The 22639-nt window shown below is 37.2% G+C and overlaps 1 protein-coding gene across 3 annotated transcripts in view; it reads right to left on the bottom strand.

The window, feature by feature from the left end:
* Positions 1 to 750: 750 nt before the first annotated feature.
* The window catches only part of TTC39B (tetratricopeptide repeat domain 39B), a 145854-nt gene continuing 123965 nt past the window's right edge, over positions 751 to 22639 (bottom strand). For all 3 annotated transcript variants that reach the window (XM_061132624.1, XM_061132626.1, XM_061132625.1), the window contains 4 exons: positions 21871 to 21979; positions 14559 to 14676; positions 11823 to 11939; positions 751 to 7988 (listed from right to left, as the gene is read on the bottom strand). In XM_061132624.1, coding sequence (XP_060988607.1) covers positions 7898 to 7988; positions 11823 to 11939; positions 14559 to 14676; positions 21871 to 21979 — 435 coding nt within the window. In that variant the 3' untranslated portion in view covers positions 751 to 7897. The remainder of the gene's footprint in view (positions 7989 to 11822; positions 11940 to 14558; positions 14677 to 21870; positions 21980 to 22639) is intronic.

Raw genomic sequence — 22639 nt, 5'->3', positions numbered from 1 at the left:
TCCAGGTTTGATGCATGACACAGGATGCTCGGGGCTGGTGCACTGGGATGACCCAGAGGGATGGGAAGGGGAGGAGGTGGGAGGGTGTTCAGGATGGGGAACACATGTACACCCATGGAGGATTCAAGTCAATGTGTGGCAAAACCAATACAATATTGTAAAGTAAAATTAATTAATTAAAAAAAAATACTACAAACTAGTGAATATAACAGTACAGAAACAGATTCACAGATACAGAGAACAAACTAATAGTTACCAGTGGGGAAAAGGAAGCGGGCAGGGGCAAGATAGGGATAGGAGATTGAAAGATACAAACTACTATATATAAGATAAACTACAAGGATATATTATGCAGCACAAGGAATATAGCCAATATTTTATAATAACTATAAATGGAGTATAACCTTTAAAATTCTGAATCACCATGTTGTATACCTGAAACTAATGTAATACTGTAAATCAGCTATAAATAAAAACATCTTACCAAGAAACAAACATTCAAGTGTACATCACACTACAATTAAATATCAGCGAAACAGGTGCTGTGTACATCTTTCACATGTAGACCAATCAGAAGACTTTAATTCTATCAAGTGTAATTTATTTAAATAACAATTCAATTGCACATTGTAGGTAAACCAGTGCAGCAATATGAAAATAAAGAATTTCAAGAGTATCCAGCAACTTAAACACACATCTAATAATGCAGAGTATTCTGTAATACTAAGGAATGAAAAATGAAACACTGACTTTCAAGATGGGGTGATTTATTTGCACTTAAAAATACAGTTTCTAAGATGATATTTGTTTTCAAAAATGTCTTATTGTTAAAAATAGGCTACAGGAACGGATGTCTTCATGTTGAAAATTTATATCTCATATCAGCATGAGCTTACACATCACAAATGATAACATTACACAAAATCAGCAAATAAACACTCATTTGGGAACACAGTTTTGATATTAAAAACATCAGAAGTTCACAGTTTTCTTCTTTCTTTTTGACTTATAAATGCTTTTATACCACAAGCATTTATAAAATGCTTTTATACCACAAGCCATTTCACTTTCTAGCACCAGATCCAGCACCAGATCCAATGCCTACTTGATCAGCAGATGGATGCTACTAAACACATTCTTCTTACTTAGAAGTCACATCTTCCATTTCTAAACATATTTTGCTCTGTAAAACTGTGACCACTGGGAACGGGGAAGACAGGATTTAAGTTCAAATGTAATGAGAAGAGAAAAATTGAGAAAAAATGCTGAAAATGGTTACCAATAAAACTTTAGATTTCAAAGTACATACAGGTAGGTTTGAGGATTCAACAGGAAACCAACATTGATTTGCAAAAACGCTATGGCCTATAATTAAAATTCCCCTACATGTCAAGGTAACATGAAGGTTTTTTAGGTGACCAGATCTCTAGACAGATTTGTTTGTGCGTTTTAAGTCAAGCAAAATTTTCCAAGTGAAGTACCTACAAAATAAATTTGCTTTGGAAATAAGCCTCAGTAATAAAATAATACTTCTCACTTATTAAATATATATTTCGCCTTTACATATGATTCAGCAACTTACATCAAAAAATTCAAGAGTTCTATAAACATCTGCAAATAAATATTTTAAAACACTAGTATACAAATGAATCTGCTGGTATCCATTCAGGTGTTCGGATGTTGGCAGTTAGCAAAGGAAAAAAATTTTAAAATAAACTACTTAGTTATAAAATTCTCCCCTAACATAACATGAGAATGCAATACACTATTGAGAATTAAGTAATTTTTCTGGGTAGCACATATCAGTGAAACACATGTGTCTTCCTTCTGCAAATCTTAGTTATACAGAATCCAATGGTACTGTCTTTGAAAGCCGTTAAAGTAATAGCCTAAGATTTTTAATGTTTACCATAATCTCTCTTTATGTGTAAATTACTTTCTTAAAGCACTATATAGGACACATTTGTCCACTATGAAGAAAAAAATCACTTCAAGAAAAAAAGTGAACTAACAAAAATTATTTAAACTTTTTTACTATACCCAAAGTTGCCACTCGGACACTTGGCTCCGATAAAGACAAGAACGAATTAAAATGCATGACTCTAAAGCAGGGAGAGCCTTCCCTTCAAAATGAAGAAGACCTTCCAGCACTTCAAAATAATGTAATTCCTTTAAAACTGAAATAAGCAATATTCTTTAACACGTTCATTTTATCCAATTTCTCTGGTTTTCAGTTCTGTTACACTGAGACTAACTAACTTTTTTTTCCCCCAAATGATGTAGCACAAACTAAAAACTTAAAACTAATTTACTAAAAAAAATATTAAATAGCCGTAAAACAAAAGCTCCCACTGGGATATACCAGCATCCCTTATATTCATCATTTAAATTACGTGTGTCTAAGAACTACTGGATTAACATATAAGGTACATTATATATTAATATGCAACTAGGTTTAACTTAATGTCAGTATTAAAGTACCTTGAGTTTTCCTATGAAATATCTAACCCGTAGGCACTGGTATGCTCTCTTTATTAGCGAAATACAGTGAGGTGGCTGCTTTAATTTCTTCCATGCAGAGTCATGTTACAGTATTACTACACTGACACATCTGCAAACTGGACAGAATGAAGGTTGGACTTCCTGTGAAGCTAGATCCACATAGTCCTATGGGATAGATCAGGCCAAGAACCTGCTCAGCCTTCTCAATCTACTACATAGCCCCTGTACCATTTCTTTCTGTGGTTATGAAATTATAAACAGACTGGAATGGACTTAAACATCAAGGTCAAACAGCAACCACTCAACACAGAAGTTATTACTCCTCAAGCTAAATTCTGGTGTGTCCTTTTCATTACACTTCAACATTCTAAAGTAACTAAGTCTAAGGGATGTTTAAGAGACAAAACTACCAACAATGAGGAGCAGAAACAGGGTTTTACAACAAACAGTCTAATAATATAAAGAAAAAATATGTAAATAATTGGTCTGGGAGGAGGGAAATGGGAGAAAACCCTGTACTCCTTCTGAAAGAACAGTATAAAATAATTTTATCTATTTAATATTTGTAAGCTGTTTTCTGTCTATTTATGTATCTGACCAAGAAATGTTTAGTCGCTAAGTCATGTCCTACTCTTTGTGACCCCATGGACTGCAGCCTGCCAGGTTCCTCTATCCATGGGATTTCCCAGGCAAGAATACTGGAGTGGGGTGCTACTTCCTTCTCTCATTGGCAGGTGGATTCTTTGCCATTGAGTCACCAAGGAAGCCCCATAGGAAATGTCTAAAGAGCTTTAAAATATGTCAGCTATACGTATGCATATCACTTAGGTATCATACACACATGAAACATATTAATAATAAGCAGCAAAAGACAAATACACAACTTTAAATAAACTATTTGCCAAATTATTCTCTAAATGGGTAACTAGTGCCTAAAATTTTTAAAGGAGAATACTGGCCTAGCTGAGTCAATGATGAAACACTAATAATATAAGGAGATTGAAGTGGTCACCCAAATCTTCAGAATAATGTTAATCCTAGAAAATATTTTAATCATATACTCTAACATCTTAAAAGTGAGAGTCTCTTCCTCTACAAATCTAAGAGTTTGTACTGTTACATCTCAAAAAGTAAGGAATGTCTATAAAGTCAGATTAAGCTAATAATCCTAAAAATAAGATCTCTCAGTCTAGTATATAAGGAACTGAAGAAGGGAGAGAATAATAATGTTCAAACAGGTCAATGATTGATGACCATTTGCAGAAGAAATATAATGAAATAAAAGTTTATGAGAGCTTAAATAGAAAAAGCAAACCTCAAAGATACATATTTGAACCATGACGGGCAATATAGCTATGGTGACTTAAGGTGATCACAGTAGGCAGCAGGTATAAGTCAGAACCCCAGGAAGCACAACAGGGGAAGGCATATATAAATGAACACTCCCTGACTCTCAGCATCATTCCAACATGTGCCATGAGCCAAGTTCCAAGTGCTCTATGGCGACACGTGGCCAGTGGCTACCATAATTGGACAGAGCCGGACTGAAGGAGAAACAGCAGTGTTGAGAGGTTGGGGAGGATAAATTTCCTGAGATCCATTCCATGCCCTATGAATCATAAAATCTTAGGGCATCAGAACAGTCACTGGAGTCTTCATTATTTTAACTAAATGTATTTGAATTTATGATTTACAAATATGGATTAAGTTAGAAAAAACAGAAATACAAAAAAAATTAATGAAGAATTAATCAGAATAATGCCAGAAATTTTTTCAGTTGACCATAAAGATCTTTTTGAAATTATTTTTAAAATTCAAATGAAGAAAAATCTCTATTCAGAAACATCAACAGACTCAGTTTAAAGAATGGATGAGAAGGGAAATCATAATGAGTATTAACAGCAGCAACCATTAGTGCCTATCACAATGTAACTGCCTCTAAAAGTAGCTTCAAAAGAGAAAACACTTTTCTTTGAAAGGTGGTAACTTTCTTCTTTACACAATCCCACTGATTTGAGTCCGAACAAAGACAGTGACCTCAAAGCTCAAACCATAAGCTTCCAGGTCAGGTAGGAATGATCGTCACATAGCTCTGCTAAACTCACTCCTTTGCAAAAGAGATTGTTATACTCTTGTTGTTTCAATGATTAATAATCTTTGACGCTGATTAATCTGGAATTCATCCACAGCTTCTACTCACTTATAGTAGAGACAAAGAATCAATGAACCTCCTTTTCCTTTATAACTTGGGACCTTCTGGTATCCAGAGAAGCAAAGAAACATTAAAACATATGTTCATATAAGAGCTGATACAGTTGATCTTCCATTGTCAAGCAGAAATCATGCTTTCCTTGTCACCAAAATTACAAAGGCTAATCTATTTAAGTCTTAAGTTTGTGTCTGTTAGTTGCTGAGTCATCTCTGACTCTTTGCGACCCCATGGATTGTAGCCTGCCAGGTTCCACTGTCCATGGAATTCTCTAGGCAAGGATATTGGAGTGGGTAGCCATTCCTTTCTCCAAGGGATCTTAAGTTTACATAAAGCCAATCTCTGGCTTTTCATTAAAAAAAAAAAAAAAAATTTAAAGGCAATTGTACCAAGAATTACACAAACTGCACCAGCTGTCAGACACATTGGCAGCCCACAAATGCCCCTTAAAACAGCAGATAAAACATTGTCATTTCAGGACTCATTCTTCACAGAACACCCTGAGTCACAAAATAACTCCATAAATGCAGTATTAGCAGAGGTCACAAGAAACTAGTGTTGCCATGGTATCTTGAACATGGCAGGAAACAGATGAATATTTGTAGCATTAATGATACTACAACACTTAAAAATCCATTGGATAGGGTAGCAGATAGGAAATAAAAATACAAATATAATAAGAGCAAATAACAAAGGAAAAATCTTAATGGGAGATATTAATTTTTTATATTTGTTCTGGTAATGCTGAGTTAAAACAAAAATAACCTCCATTAACTTAAACCATTTCCATTTTACATCAGAAACAGCATTTTTTTTTACTTACTTTTGCTCTGACTCACAGCTTCTCACAAAAGCAATGAGCTTTTTTTTTTTTTTAATTAAAAAAAAATAATGCTACCAAAACTCTTCTAAGGAATTTGGAAACTTTTTTCCCAAGTAATATTTAAAGAAATTGTTGAACAGATTTTCCACTACTAATTGTAATGGCAGTTAATTTATTTCCTCTTTGGTCCTCACGTAAAGTTTTATAATTCATATTAATAGCATGTGAGGAAATCTACCACCTATATTATCTGAAAGGGTGGTATTCTGACTAGAGTTGAATTCATCATTTTCCATTGGAAATACATCCTCAATATTGGCCAAGAATTAGTACGGTGAAGAAAATAAGATCAAATACCTGCTGAACACAGGCTCTTAGGCATGCGTGCATGTGTGAGAAGTCATTTCTGTCATGTCCAATTCTTTGCGACCCTATGGACCATAGCCCACCAGGCTCCGCTGTCCATGGGATTCTCCAGGCAAGAAATACTGGAGCTGGGTTGCCAAGCCCTCCTCCATGGGATCTTCCCAGCCCACAGGTCGAATCCACATCTCTTATGTCTCCTGCATTGCCAGGTGAGTGCTTCACCACGAGCATCACCTGGGAAGCCCACAGCCTCTTATAACAGGAAATAAACATCAAGGCGCAAATTCACAACGTGAGCTCATGTCAGTGCTAAACACTGAATAAATCCAAACTTGTCTGAATCTCCATGCTTCTTTCACTTTACATCAGAGACCACAGACTCAGCCAATACTTTAGTTTTGATACTGTAATCTGTACATAAAAATCATAATATTACAACAACTCATATTCACACAACCTTTCAATTTGCAAAAAAGCTACCACGCATGTTATTCCATTGAGCCCTCACAAATGCCAAGCTCTGTGTTGCATTGGGGAAACTGAGTCCTAAAAAGGGTGGATGACTTGCTCCATGTTGAGGAACTATTAACTAACAGAGCAGGGCTCCTGACTGCCAGTCTGGGGCTGTTTTTGTTCAACTGCAGAGGCTTCCAGGACAAGGTATTCTTCATAACAAAAATAAGACAAAATTCTGATTCATCGATTCATACATCGTTTTTTTTGTCTCTCTGTATGCAATATTGTCCTGAGCCGCTGCATATACATATTGGAGAGCTGGGGTGGGGGTGCAGGGGTGGAGGCAGTGGTGATTGTAAAATAAAACACACAGTAAGTGGGAATGGTTTGGATTAAACATTTTAACATTGGTTGCTGAAAATAAATACCTAAGACACTGACCTACAATTATAAAACTGAAAGCGACCTTGGAAGTCATCTGTTCTTTTTCCATTTCACAGATGAGGAAAATACGGTGATGGAGAGAGCACGACACTCCCTAAAGGTCACCCTGGTAACTGGTGACAGCAGACCCAGCACCATACAGAGTCGGGCTCTCTTCCACTCTATGCCCTGATTGTGTATGCAAATTAAAGGATAAGCACAGTCCAGATATTTACAAGGAAACATCACAGTGCTAGAAAGATTAGAAAACTAGACCTTACACACCAACATTATGAGTGTAAAAATTATTGATATTTTATATATCATTTAAAGCAGCAGGAACTTTATAAGAAAAATAATCAATGTATATTTTTTAGCTCTCACGATTAAGGTTGAGGATAATCTAAAATATAAATTTTCCCTTTAGATACATGGAGTTTTTTGATTTTTGTTATAGTAATGACAGACTTGAGTACATTCAAAAACAGGATAGTCTCTCAAAAATATCACCTTTAACTTATATGAAGAATAAAAAACAATAATAACATCTCATCTTTTCTAGATACAGGTCTTTCAACCAATTACCTATGTTACCTGTCCTGTTCACACCCATTACTTGTCTTTTTCAGGAGTTTTCTGAAAATGATTAAGCTATTTTTCAATGTAGGTTTTTCTTATTTTGTTTCTGAAACTTAAATTCTAGGCAACAAACTATCTCTGAAGTTTAACTGCCCAACAAATCTAAATATGGCTCAGGTTATAAGCCATTTACTACTTACATGATATTCATTTCCACATTTAAAAAAATATATAATCTATTTAGACTTTATTGTACCTGTGAGTCCTTTAAAAGACTTCTTCACTCTCCAAATTAATATGAAATTCCTTCTGAAGATGCAAAATATAAGAGTTTTCAAGATATTACTGACCATCATTCCATAGAGAAAAAAAAAACTTAAGTAGACCAAGAGTAAACCACACAAATTATAGAAAACATTGACAGCAAAATTAGTTTTCTGTCTCTCATTCACAAGATCATTTTTTCACTTTAATACGAGGCCTAATCTATAGTAGACACCAGTATGAATTGAGAGAAAAATCCATCCTTCATGTTCTGATCAATCTGAAGACGATTTTTTCCAGAGGTGAAGAGCTGCCTGAATTCTGAAGTGTAGTCTGGACTCCAGCGAGTAATCTTTGTAGTTATTTCTAAAGACAGATAACAATAAAATTTTAAAGTCAAAATTCCTTTATAAACCAGGGCACCACCACCCTACTCCCCTCCCTCTCACCTTCATTCTTTATTTACTCTCAAACATCACTATGCATAACAGTGGATTTTGTTAAAATGCAGATTCTATTCCTGGGAGGAGAGGGGGATGACAATATTCTGTATTTCTAGAAGTTTCCAGGTGGTGGTCTAAAAATCCTACTTTGAATAACAAGGTTTGTACTTCTCCCAAACAGCAAGAAGGTTATGCTGAGGGCTTAAAAAATTTTATGAACTATTTTTAAATAGCTGACCTCCTTTTCTAAACTGGAAATTTTAGGCAACCTCATATAAACAAGGTGAATAGGATCATTCACCCCCTCAAAAAAAAATTTAAGTTAAATACACACACACACTCATGAAACAACAGTGACAACAAAGATAGTAGGATTATTTGGTAACAACAAAATTACTTACTCCAATTCTCACAGCAGATATCAATGGTTTGGTCAATAACTATTATGTGACAATGTCAGGAGGGGAATTAGAAATCCACACATTACTTTAAAACTTCACTTATATCATCCATGTTGACTTCTCTTTGCTAGAATTGTTCAGACTCAGCAAAATGGAGTGGCTTGGATCTTGGACTCTACTTTCACACACACAACCTTGGCCCATGGGAAAGCTATATCTTTCTCTGCAGTGGCATTCACTTCTTTCTACAGTCCTTTATGTTATACAGGTCTAAGGATTACTTACTAGTAACCTTGCCAAGAGTTATTATTCATAAGCTAAGCCAACATCTTACTAGAATTTACCAAAAGATGTAATTGAGTATTTCTTTAATTAACCTCAGCAGCTTTGCAAAAGCTCCTACTGTACAAGGAAAACTGCAGATAATCAACAGTCTTGAAATTATTGGGAAGTTTGTCTATGTTGGCATCACTAGCACTGCCTTGAGTCAGTGTTGACTTTTTGATCACTGTTGGTCTTGCTTTTTCTCAGTGAATTACTGGTCTTTTATTTTCATTGCTATATATTTGCTTTATATATTACTTGAAAGTGAAAGTTGCTCAGTCGTGTCCGACTCTCTGCAACCCCATGGACTGTAGCCTGCCAGGCTCCTCTGTCCATGAAATTCTCCAGGCCAGAATACTGGACTGGGTAACCATTCCCTTCTCCAGGGGATTTTCTCAACCCAGGTATCAAACCCAGGACTCCTGGATTGCAGGCAGATTCTTTACCATCTGATAACACTAAATATGTCCACATGATAAATACTCGGAAACAGAACTTTTAGTCCCAAATTTTCCAATTGCTAGGTTTGAAGATACATGAACGTTAGCTGAAATGGGAGTCATACTCACTCTCAAGAAACTAAAAGTGACTTTCTCATATCTCTAGCTTAAAAAAAAAAAAAAAAAGTGGAATGGCTGACTCCACTTTCTCACTTCACTTGTCAAGTTGCTGATGATCTTCATGCTGCCAAATTCAGCAGCCACTTCTCTGGTCTCACCTTGCGTGACCTCTTGGCAACCATCTTCACAAATTCCCACTCTTCTTTTGAAACATTGTGTTTACTTGGCTTTCAAGGATGTCATCCTAACTCATGGCCACTTCTTAATCTTACTATTTAATCTCTAAAATAATTGCATAGCTCAAGGCCCTGTGCTGGATCTCCTTCTCTAGCCATACAACTTTCCCCAAATGACCCCACCACAGCTTTAAATATCACTGTCTCTGTCCTGGTGACATTCAAATATCTACAACTGGCCTTAACCTTTACACTGAACTACATGCTCATATAAATGACTGTTAACTCACCATCTCCACATGAATACCTATAGGCACCTCAAAATAACACAGTCCAAACAGAAATATGTTTTTTTCCTCTCTTCAACCCTGCTCCTCTAAGTATTCCCCATTTCAGGAAAGCATCATTATCACCCTAGTATCTTGACACCCTCCTCCTCCTATCCCCAGCCAGGAATGCTCTTCATCCAGACTTCTGGTGATAGATCTTCTCAGGACTGGCTTTAATTATGCTAATCTCAACAACATAGCACCTCCTCAAGGAAACCTTTCAGAATCAACTCAATCTAAAGTAACACCCAGGTACCTTGTATCATATCATAAATCTCAACAAAGCATAAATCATTGCTATTTTTCTTATCTGTGTATTTACCAATACTCCACAATTTAGAAAGCAGAAATATTGCCTGTTGATGCATAGTTGTTTGCCTAGAACCTTCTCTAGTGTCTGGCACATAATAGGTACTCAGTGAATACTCGCTTAATTTAAGGAAATGAACAAACCAATGAGTTATTAAGCTATTTATGGCCTAGAGCTATCATGCCATTCTTTCTCCACTGTAAGTAGTGTTCAAAGCAAGCAAACCACAGGGTTTGTGTCTGTAGTAAACGAACCATGATCACAGGAAATCTGAGCGCCACTGTCCACCAGGATTGATAAAGTGCTTTGAAATTGCCACAATACCCAGAAAGAAGAAAGAGTCAGGAAGATCCAAAGGGCTTCTTCAAATCAGAGGCTTTTTAATGAAATAAGAGAGATGGCGGAATATACCAAAGGTCAGCAAACTATAACCAAAATTATGGCCAACTCTGGGCACACCCATTTATTTACATATTGTCTTCTATGGCCACTTTCAGTAAAATTGAGTCCTTACAATGGAGACCCTCTACTGAAAAGTCAAAAGTGCTAACTGGCCCTTTACAGAAAAAGTTTTCTGACCCCTGATACAGAAGAGAAGGAGAAAAGGGAACCCTCTTACACTGTTGGTGGGAATGCAAACTAGTACAGCCACTATGGAAAACAGTGTGGAGATTTCTTAAAAAACTGGAAATAGAACTGCCATATGACCCAGCAATCCCACTTCTGGGCATACACTGAGGAAACCAGATCTGAAGGAGACATGTGCACCCCAATGTTCATCGCAGCACTGTTTATAATAGCCAGGACATGGAAGCAACCTAGATGCCCATCAGCAGATGAATGGATAAGGAAGCTGTGGTACATGTACACCATGGAATATTACTCAGCCGTTAAAAAGAATTCATTTGAATCAGTCCTAATGAGATGGATGAAACTGGAGCCCATTATACAGAGTGAAGTAAGCCACAAAGATAAAGAACATTACAGCATACTAACACATATATATGGAATTTAGAAAGATGGTAACGATAACCCTATATGCAAAACAGAAAAAGAGACACAGAAGTACAGAACAGACTTTTGAACTCTGTGGGAGAAGGTGAGGGTGGGATGTTTCGAAAGAACAGCATGTATATTATCTATGGTGAAACAGATCACCAGCCCAGGTGGGATGCATGAGACAAGTGCTCGGGCCTGGTGCACTGGGAAGACCCAGAGGAATCGGGTGGAGAGGGAGGTGGGAGGGGGGACCGGGATGGGGAATACGTGTAAATCCATGGCTGACTCATATCAATGTATGACAAAACCCACTGAAATGTTGTGAAGTAATTAGCCTCCAACTAATAAAAAATAAATAAATAAATAAATAAAAAAGGGGAAAAAAAAAAGAAGAGAATAGGTTAGAACTCTGTCCTGTAGGTACCCCCAAATCACAACATTTGTAAACAGTCACAGGGTTAGGCATTAAGAAGGTTGAAAATTGCACAATTCCAACAAAAGCCACAAGTAGAAATTAAGCATAAATTAGCAAAGGTAATATAATGACTTTTTCATTAGTGTGTTCGTTTTTAAGTGTATCAAGTTACTGCTGTTGTAAAAATTGTATTGATATTCCTGACTGCATAGCAATGGAGGAAAAGCTGCCATCACCACTTACCTTGCAGTTTCTAGGACCTTTATGGCCTTGTCAATTTCTCCTTGGTTTTTATACAAAAATGCCAATTCAAACAGAGTAAATGGCACTAGGTAGTGGTCATACTTCAGTAGCTTTTCACTAAAAGAGTGAATGAAAAGTAATTAAATCTAAACAGAACAAGGAACATATCATTCTTTTTCAACATATATATTTTTCCCCATTCTTATGAAAATAGGTACAGCACTAAGTCTATTATCAGAGAAAAGCTGTCATTATACAGTTAAAGAATATAATAAACTGTGGCAATAAACAGTATGCTTTTAATATATTACTTTTTTTTTTTTTTGGTCTCACTGTATGGCATACAGGATCTTAGTTCCCCAATCAGGGATTGAACTCATGCCCCGTGGAGTGGAAGCATAAAGTCCTAACCACTGGAACACCAGGGATTTCCTCTATCACTCTTTTATTTTATTCCGTGGTCTAAATCCAGCACTGAACATTGTTTACTGCCTTTCACATAGACAAAAACATGCAGATTTTTTAAGATCATCCTAGAAAGGACAAGATCATGAACATGTTCAGAAATGACTCCATTTAGAAAATGACCCCACTTATTTTTCACTAAGGTTTAACTCTCTTTATACTGTTTGTCTTATAATGCTTCAAAACGTCAAGAAAGAAGGGGCCAACACTTCCGTTTACAGCACTATGATGAAAATCACCTGACTTCCCAACAGCTAGAAGCACTAAAACAAGTAAGAGCAGCACCCTTTTAAAAGGAGAGCTCAGCTCACAAGAACACAGGGAGGACTCTCACACTGGAAACAAAGCCAGAACTCTAATCGTGTCGATGATGCCAAAGCACTCCTGGGTCTGTTTCAGCCAAGGCTTTGTGTCTCTGTGTCCACACAGGAGGTGAGACCTTGGGCCCACATAATACGTACAGCAGGGGCTGAGACCACTCCAAAAAGCTGGGGCCCAGCTCCATCAGAGAAAGGGTAGAAGACAAAAACCCACTCATGGCACAGGAGGAAGACAAGGGCAGTGGGCTCTGTGGCCTATACTCTGGGCTCAGCTGCTTCAGTCAATGACTCTTTGTGTCGCTATGGACTGTAGACCATCAGGCTCCTCCACTCATGGGATTCTCCAGGCAAGAATACTGGAGTGGGTTTCCGTGCCCTCCTCCAGAGGATCTTCCCGACCCAGGGATCAAACCTGCATCTTTTATGTCTTCTGCATTGGCAGGTGGGTTCTTAACCACTAGCGCCCTGTGGGAAGACTGACCTATTCTCTAGGTAGGAAGAAAAAGCAAATCCCTTAATAAATTAATAATCAATAGGCCTGTCCTCACCTGAATTTGCAATTCAAATTTATGTGGCCCAAATGATCCAAGAAGCTCTAAGCAATGAAATTAACATGAAAGTGGCCCAGGATAAGAAAACCCTTTGGGGCATCTGGCAGAAATAAAAGCACAAGTGCTTAGAAAGAGACTCTTCCTCAATCCTAGCCTCACTGGAGTCTCAAGATAAAACTCATTGAAGCTGAGTTCACAATCCAAAACTATAAAACATACCAGCAAACGATCCACTATGAGATTCAAAAGACACAACAAACAGCCCAAATAGGTCATACTTTTGATCCTAATAAAAATGTCAATAAACGAGAGCTCAATGGATACTTCTTTCACATATTTACTAAAGACAGCATATTATTAATTTGAGAAATAGACATTGTCTCTTTCCTCTTCTTATAAGGACAGCAGTCCTCCTACATACTCAGAAAATATGGTCAGAAAAAGAGGATCAGTAGTTATAGATGGGAAAGCACATGATATCGAACAGAAGACATCAAACAGAAGTCTGTGGCTGTGACTTATTTGGTATACAAAATGGTTTCAAAAAAATTGAGCCAAGGTTTAAAAAATCAGAAGATGTTACATAAAATTCAGATTCCAGGCTTTCAATCATAAATGGTAGGGATTATTACTAGTGGGCCCACACTGTCAAGAATAATAATCAATTTGAGTTCAGGAGTGGCAGTACTCTTTAGAGAGACTACACAATCTCCCTGATCCGCAGTGCCCACCAATCCCCATTCCCACCATCACTCAGAAAGGTTACTTGTCTGGCCCCTGTAGATAACTGCATCTGCGACTCCAGATGCAGAGAAGAGGGCCAGGCAACAGAACCTTGACTTAACTCACTAATTAGCAAAGAAGCAGGACATCATCATCAATGCTACTGAGGGGATAAAACTCATTCATCTACAGAAAAATGCCCCTTGCCAAAAGAGAAGCTGTTATAGCATTCATCACAGTTGTTCTTTCCTGCCAAATTTTCATTACAATGCTGGTTAGTCTGTTTATTCAACTCTGAAACCCTTGGATTCAGGTTCACAGTTTCTGGCACATAGTGGGTACTCAAATATTGGTAGAATAAATGAATAACAGACAAATACACAAATCAAAAAAGTATCAGGTATCTGACACTGCCAGAATTTAGACAGACACCTGTCAGCTTGGCTGTAAATTTAGCTTTCATGAGTCACCTCTGAATACCAGGTGGAAAGGCATAAAGCCATGTTCACTTAGGTTATCATTTTTTTCTCAAAGAATAAAGAAAACATTACTGAATTCTCTTTCTGATAACACCGAGTAAAAAAAGGTTAGCAATGGAGATAAAAGCATCACTTTCTCACAGCAATTCCCCAGAAACTGCAATTTGCACTCAAGCTGGTTTCATTGTCTGCTTTTACCTTTGGACAACGTGATTGAAGCACAATTCTGCTTGCAAGGGCCGCTGTAAGTTCTTCAGGCAGCATCCTTTTAGCAGTTTCACTAGGCAGTCGTCATCTACGGAGTAGTCACTGGAGTCTTAAAGCAAAACACATACAGTTCACTCACAAAAACAAAAATATCCTACTTAAGAGGCAGCACTAACAGCTGTTAGGTTTCAGAGGGATCATTTAAAAATTAAAAAAATATATATGTTTAGCATTTTTATGCCTCACTAAATTCAGTGAAATACTTCAAATGAAAAGAATATCACGTTCAATACTTCAACACACCATTTGATTAAGGGGTTCACTCTAGCCTTTTTTCACTTTATAACTCTAGCCACCTAAAAAATTTTTTTAGGTGCTCACCTCTGAGTTAAGTGACCTTAGGTAAAATAATAGGAAGTTTGAACTGTAAATAAAGTAAGAGCTTTATTAATTTAATGAAAAGTAAAGCAGTGAGGATCAAGCAGGCGGCCTCTTCCTGTGGCTCTAGCCCCTTACTGGGCTGGCTTCGTGCAAAAGAGGGTAACGCTTCCATGTGGAGAAGCAGATGGCCTTCTCCCCATTAAAAATTCAGGACGGAGAACACCCTCCCCAGATCATTATGTTTACAGCTTACCAGTTCTCCCAGATTAGGTGCTTTGGGGGACGAAATTATATCATAAAATTAGACAAAGTGGTTCTGAAATACGTGTAAGGCACCTAAAATCCCCACAAACAGAATTCTAACTGCATGAGGCTAACATAGAGGATCTTCTTCAAGGACATTTTTTCCTTTTGAAAACAACTCTACCTTCTATAGCCCAAGGCTAATACGAAGGAACCATATCGTGTGTGACATCTATCTGACAAAGGTGGCCATTTCACATCTACCACTTTTAAATTTGGGTTTTTCTTTTTTGCAAGTTAAGTAGAAATAAGAAGTCATTCCAAGACAGACTGATAATTTATACATTTCAGGCTGTGACAACCCAGGTGGGAAGGGACAAAAAACCAAAATGATGAGACTCTGAGAGTCCTTCATACTGAAATACTCTTGCTTTCAGTACAAATGTCAGAAATCACCATTAACGCATGCTGGTGTTTTAATCAGTAAGCAGCTTGTCTATGGGAGGTTAAGGATGCTACTTAACCAAGTCAAAGAAGGTTGCTTTATTTCAAGGTGCTGGAAATAGCTGATAATCACCTCTAACTTCCAAGATCTGACAAGTTATTCACTATGAAAATCATAGATATCAATACTACATTACCTTCCCTATTAAAGACCATTCCCCCCCACCCCAGCTCAAAAAATTCTACTTATGCTTCTAATCAACAAACCAGATTGGGGCTATGTTTAGGATCTGCGGCTGGTTGAATCTGTGAATGAGGAATCTGTGGATACAGAGGGCAGAGTATGGAACTTGAGCATCCAAAGACTGTGGTATCCACAGTGAGTGTTGGAATCAATTCCACGTGGAAAATAAGGGTCTTACTCAATGGTGGTATGTATTAGTCTATACTACAAAGGATGGACATTCAAACATTAGAATTTATTCTATTGAACTAAAACCCTCGTCTTTGTAGGAAAACAGAAGCAAGCTAGCCTACCCCTTTGGAGGAAAAAATACCCTACAAATGTTTTCACATAATTAAAAAAAAAGGTTTTTCTTTACCTTCCATTTCTCACATATACACTTACTTTAAAACATATTCATTTTTTCATCTAATTTGCAAATATGTGGCATTTAATCACAAATAATTCCCTTGATGACAGGAACAATGTTTTTTCTACTATCACAACGCTATACCTGGTATGAAAAATAAGTGTTCAAAGGAACAAATTAATGAAAAGTGGCCAAATTAGTTCCACAAAAATAAATACTAGTAAATTTGTTCAAAACCCTTAATAGATTTAACTGAACTGCAATTTTCTGAAACCCATTTTTTAAGTAAATTTTTATGGAGTCTTATCTCAGTTAAATTTTAAAATGATGTGGCATTACGTTGAATTTCCACTCAAATCAAAGTAAATATTTTTCCTTTTGAAATTATTCTACATTAAAAATTGTAAAAAAAAAAAATCTTACATCCATTAGCATGCCTACTACCAAAAACAAACAAAACAGATAAAGAAAAGAAAATTACTAGCATTGTCAAGGATGGAGAGAAATTGAAACCTGTGTGCACTGTTGGTGGGAATGAATGGTACAGCCACTAGAGAAAACAGTATGTCAGTTCCGAAAAAAATTAAAAATAGAAATGTTACATGATCCAGCAAATCCACCTTGAGGCATTTATCTAAAAGAACTGAAAGCAGCATCTGAATGAAATATTTGCATATACATGTTCATAGAAGTACTGTTCACAGTTGTCAAAAGTGGAAGCAACCCAAATATACATTGATGGACGAATAGATAAAATTTGGTATAAACATCCAATGGAATATTATGCAGCCTTAAAAATGAAGGCAATTCTGACACATGCTGCAACATGGATGCACCTGGAGGACATTAGGATAAGGGAAATATTAGGCAGCACAAAGAATGAAACTAGAACACTTTCTAACACCATACACAAAAATAAACTCAAAATGGATTAAAGATCTAAATGTAAGACCAGAAACTATAAAACTCCTAGAGGAGAACATAGGCAAAACACTCTCCGACATAAATCAAAGCAAGATCCTCTATGACCCACCTCCCAGAATATTGGAAATAAAAGCAAAACTAAACAAATGGGACCTAATGAAACTTAAAAGCTTTTGCACTACAAAGGAAACTATAAGTAAGGTGAAAACACAGCCCTCAGATTGGGAGAAAATAATAGCAAATGAAGAAACAGACAAAGGATTAATCTCAAAAATATACAAGCAACTCCTGAAGCTCAATTCCAGAAAAATAAATGACCCAATCAAAAAATGGGCCAAAGAACTAAACAGACACTTCTCCAAAGAAGACATACAGATGGCTAACAAACACATGAAAAGATGCTCAACATCACTCATTATTAGAGAAATGCAAATCAAAACCACAATGAGGTACCATTACACGCCAGTCAGGATGGCTGCTATCCAAAAGTCTACAAGCAATAAATGCTGGAGAGGGTGTGGAGAAAAGGGAACCCTCTTACACTGTTGGTGGGAATGCAAACTAGTACAGCCGCTATGGAAAACAGTGTGGAGATTCCTTAAAAAACTGGAAATAGAACTGCCATATGACCCAGCAATCCCACTTCTGGGCATACACACTGAGGAAACCAGATCTGAAAGAGACACGTGCACCCCAATGTTCATCGCAGCACTGTTTATAATAGCCAGGACATGGAAGCAACCTAGATGCCCATCAGCAGATGAATGGATAAGGAAGCTGTGGTACATATACACCATGGAATATTACTCAGCCATTAAAAAGAATTCATTTGAACCAGTCCTAATGAGATGGATGAAGCTGGAGCCCATTATACAGAGTGAAGTAAGCCAGAAAGATAAAGAACATTACAGCATACTGACACATGTATATGGAATTTAGAAAGGTGATAACGATAACCCTATATGCAGAACAGAAAAACAGACACAGAAATACAGAACAGACTTTTGAACTTTGTGGGAGAATGTGAGGGTGGGATATTTCAAAAGAACAGCATGTATACTATCTATGGTGAAACAGATCACCAGCCCAGGAGGGATGCACGAGACAAGTGCTCCGGCCTGGTGCACTGGGAAGACCCGGAGGAATCGGGTGGAGAGGGAGGTGGGAGGGGGGATCGGGATTGGGAATACATGTAAATCCATGGCTGATTCATATCAATGTATGACAAAACCCACTGGAAAAAAATAATAATTAAAAAAAAAAAAAAAAAAAAGAAACTGAAACAGACTCACAGACATAGAAAAAAAAAAAAAAAAAAAAGAAGTCTCTAGAGTAGTCAAATTCACAGTAATAAAGAGCAAAATGGTGATTGCCAACCACTGTGAAGAGCGGGAAATGGGGAGTTAGTGTTTAAGGGGTATGAAAAAGTTCTCAAAACTGGCTGCACAACTGAGTGAATATACTTAGCACTACTGGACCATACAGTTTAAAAAATGGTTAATATGGCAAATTTTATATTATATGTATTTTCCTACAATTAAAAATGTAGAAGATGATGTAAAAATGTAAAGAGGTTTATTTTATCTATAATAAAGATTAAAATTTTATATAAAATTTTATATCAAAATTATAATTTAGATATACAATTATAAAATCTATATCTATAATAATATAATAGATCTAAAATTTTTAAATCTATAATATAATAGAATTATAGCTAATTAATAGATGTTTAATCAATTAAAAGTTAATTAATAGACACTTACCCCTTGGAAGAAAAGTTTTGACCAACCTAGACAGCATGTTTAAAAGCAGAGACATTACTTTGCCAACAAAGGTCCGTCTAGTCAAGGCTATGATTTTTCCAGTGGTCATGAATGGATGTGAGAGTTGGACTATAAAGAAAGATGAGCACTGAAGAATCAATGCTTACGAACTGTGGTGTTGGAGAAGACTCTTGAGAGTCCCTTGGACTGCAAGGAGATCCAACCAGTTCATCCTAAAGGAGATCAGTCCTGGGTGTTCATTGGAAGGACTGATGTTGAAGCTGAAACTCCAATACTTTGGCCACCTGATGTGAAGAGCTGACTCATCTGAAAAGACCCTGATGCTGGGAAAGATTGAGGGCAGGAGGAGAAGGGGACGACACAGGATGAGATGGTTGGATGGCATCACCAACTCAATGGACACGAGTCTGGATAAACTCCAGGAGTTGATGATGGACAGGGTGCCCTGGCGTGCTGCAGTCCATTGGTCACAAAGAGTTGGACACGACTGAGTGACTGAACTGAACTATCGATGGGAATCTAAAGTTAGAATAATTTCAAATATGGAAAGCAATGTGTACAAATATCAAACCATTACACTGTACATCCAAAACTAATATAGTGTTATATGTCAATTATATCTCAATGAGAGAAAAGGTTATGATATAATAAATAAAAAATATAGGCTAGAGTATGTCCAGATACACTATGATCATAACTATAAAAATAAATCTGGGAGGGCATAAACAGAAACTCTAAATTAATTGCGCATAGTAAGAAAAACATGGGTGACTTTTTTTACCTACATTTTTCAAATGTAATGTTTAATTTTTTAAAGGTAATTGTAAAGAGAAATCTCATTAAACATTTCAGCCCCATGCTGTGGCCAAAGTAAAAAATGATCTAAATGAGGTGTTCATCCCTGGAGTCACAGACGATAATTTAATCCTCCGTGTGGGGAGTACAGAACATGCAGCCAGTACCCCTTCAATGCCTGTTTTCCTCAAGTTAAGAAAAGTGAGTTAACTGTGAGAATTTTTCCTGGCTATTCGTGAATTTCTATGCCTTTTACAATGTTTGTCACCCTAGAAATTTTGGTTTTACTTCTGTGGTTCCAGAGGATAAGACCATTGTCTTGGAGTAACATCTAAATGATTTGAGGGTTGATAAGGGTACAATTAAAAGATGCTTACTCCTTGGAAGGAAAGTTATGACCAACCTAGACAGCATTTTAAAAAGCAGAGACATTACTTTGTCAACAAAGGTCCATCTAGTCAAGGCTATGGTTTTTCCAGTGGTCATGTATGGATGTGAGAGTTGAACTATAAAGAGGGCTGAGCACTCTTTAAAGTCCCTTGGACTGCAAGGAGATCCAACCAGTCCATCCTAAGGGAGATCAGTCCTGGGTGTTCATTGGAAGGACTGATGTTGAAGCTGAAACTCCAGTATTTTGGCCACCTGATGCGAAGAGCTGACTCATTTGAAAAGACCCTGCTGTTGGGAAAGATTGAAGGCAGGAGGAGAAGGGGACGACACAGGATGAGATGGTTGGATGGCATCACCGACTCAATGGACATGAGTTTGGGTAAACTCTGGGAGTCAGTGATGGACAGGGAGGCCTGGCATGCTGCGGTTCATGGGATCGCAAAGAGTCAGGCACGACTGAGTGACTGAACTAACTAACTAAGGATACAGTAAAAGCTATCACTTATGGCATTGTTTAGCAAAAAGATAAAGCCTCTATTCATGACAGAGAACTAGAAAATGTCAGAGCAAGAAAACCCTGGGTTTCATTTTAAAAGAACCCAAAGGCCCTCCTGGTTATGGACAAGTTATGTTTCCAACAGACTCACAGCTGCAGAGCTGGGACACTAAGCCCAAATCAGCTGACTTTTCTCCTATGGCAGCTGCTTCCACTATAAGGAGCGTCCAGTAAAGTGGAGAAGGGCTCCCAGTACAACCGAAAGTAATAAGCAAAAAAAATCAAATTGTGACAAGATTTCAACTTGAAAACAAATAATTCTCTGGGTCTGTAAAAATGCAATAGTCATTAGAGAGCAATAAAGGAGGCATGGAAAAAGTTAAAGCCAACTAAAACCAGAAGTACACACCACTCCCCTTGTACTGCTCTAAAATTAAAACTGTCTTCTTCATCTTTTTCTTTTTTTTTTTTGTAACAGCTTTAAGATAAAATTCCCATAACATACAATTCACCCATGTAAAGTGTGCAATTCACTGGTTTTGAGTATATTACAGTGGCGTGCACCATCATCAGAATCAACTTTAGAACATTTTCACCACCTCCAAAAAGAAATATCATACTCCAGGAGGAGTTGAGAGTAGTAATAACAGATATCACTATCATGTGTAAAACAGATAGCTGGTGGGAATGTGCTATTTAGCATAGGGAGTTCAGCACAGCGCTCTGTGTCAGCCTAGAGAGGTAAGACGGACACGTGGGAGGGAGATCCAAGAAGGAGGGGATATATGTATGCACAGAGTTGATCCATGCTGTTGTACCGCAGAAATTAACATGACATTGTGAAGCAATGACACTCCAATTAAAAGATAACAAATTTTTAAAAAATAAGCAATCATGAAAAGAAGAAATGCCACACCCTTGAGTGATCACACATCCCCAGTTCTCCACCCCTTGGCAGCCACTAATCTGCTTTCTGTCTTTATGGACTGATTTATCCTCGCTATTTTATATAAACGGAATCACACACTCTGTTGTCTTGCCTCCGGCTTCTTTCACGGAGCCTCACGTCCCCAGCGCTCATCCATGTTGTATCAGGTTTCTTCCCCCTATCTGGACTGCAACCAACCGGGTACCTGCGGCTCAAGCTCTTTGTCCTCATCATGCACACAGACCAACATGAGCAGGTGTGCACGGGAAAGGACGGGAGGGGCAGCCGTAAAGATTTCCAGGCTCTCGCTTTTCATACTTACTCTCACTTTGTAGTGCTGCCTCGGCCTTTTCCACAGTTACCAACAGATTTTCAGAAAGGTCTTTTCTTTTACTCACTAGTGGAAAACCATTCCAAACATACATCATTTCCTAATGAGGAAAAATGAGAAACCATTCGCAGTTATGTGAGGTCATTCGGTGTTCTTTACAACAACAAAGCTACGTGTGAATGTTTCACCTCAGTTGCGAGTGCTCTCAAGACATTTAGAGATCATTTTTCTTAGCTTTCTTCATTTGGAGTTTAGTGATTTAATCTCCCCATTTTCACTTTATTTAATGCTTTTAATGCTTTTTGCCTTTTATACTACAAAATAGTTCAGTATATATAGTATATTGTGTCTTCACTGAAAAATTAATTTACTCATTTAAGTATTTACTAAGCACCTACTGGTATCCAATCCTTCTGGAAGGATAGAAATAAATATAATATTTTAAAAAGATATTATGAACAATTCAAACATAAATTTTTGTTGTTACTCTTAAGTAAAGGGAAACATTTTTTCTATATCTGCCAATTGTTTACATAAAATGTTTCCAAGGACATCACTGCAAATGAACATAGGAAATATTTTACCTGGCTCAGGTTCTTTTATACCATTAAAAACATGTGGTAGTCCAGTAATGCAATCCCAATATGCAGAAAATACATTCATTTAAAGGCCATATGGCAGAATGACAGCCCTCATTGCAAATTACATTTAATAGGCTAACAGATGAGAATTTTTCTTTTTTTTTTTTGAACCAAAAGCA

The sequence above is a fragment of the Dama dama genome, chromosome 29 (genome assembly GCF_033118175.1).
Source record: "Dama dama isolate Ldn47 chromosome 29, ASM3311817v1, whole genome shotgun sequence".
NCBI classification, from domain to species: Eukaryota; Metazoa; Chordata; class Mammalia; order Artiodactyla; family Cervidae; genus Dama; species Dama dama.
Note: the sequence above shows the minus strand (reverse complement) of the source record. Positions and strands in the feature narration are given on the sequence as shown.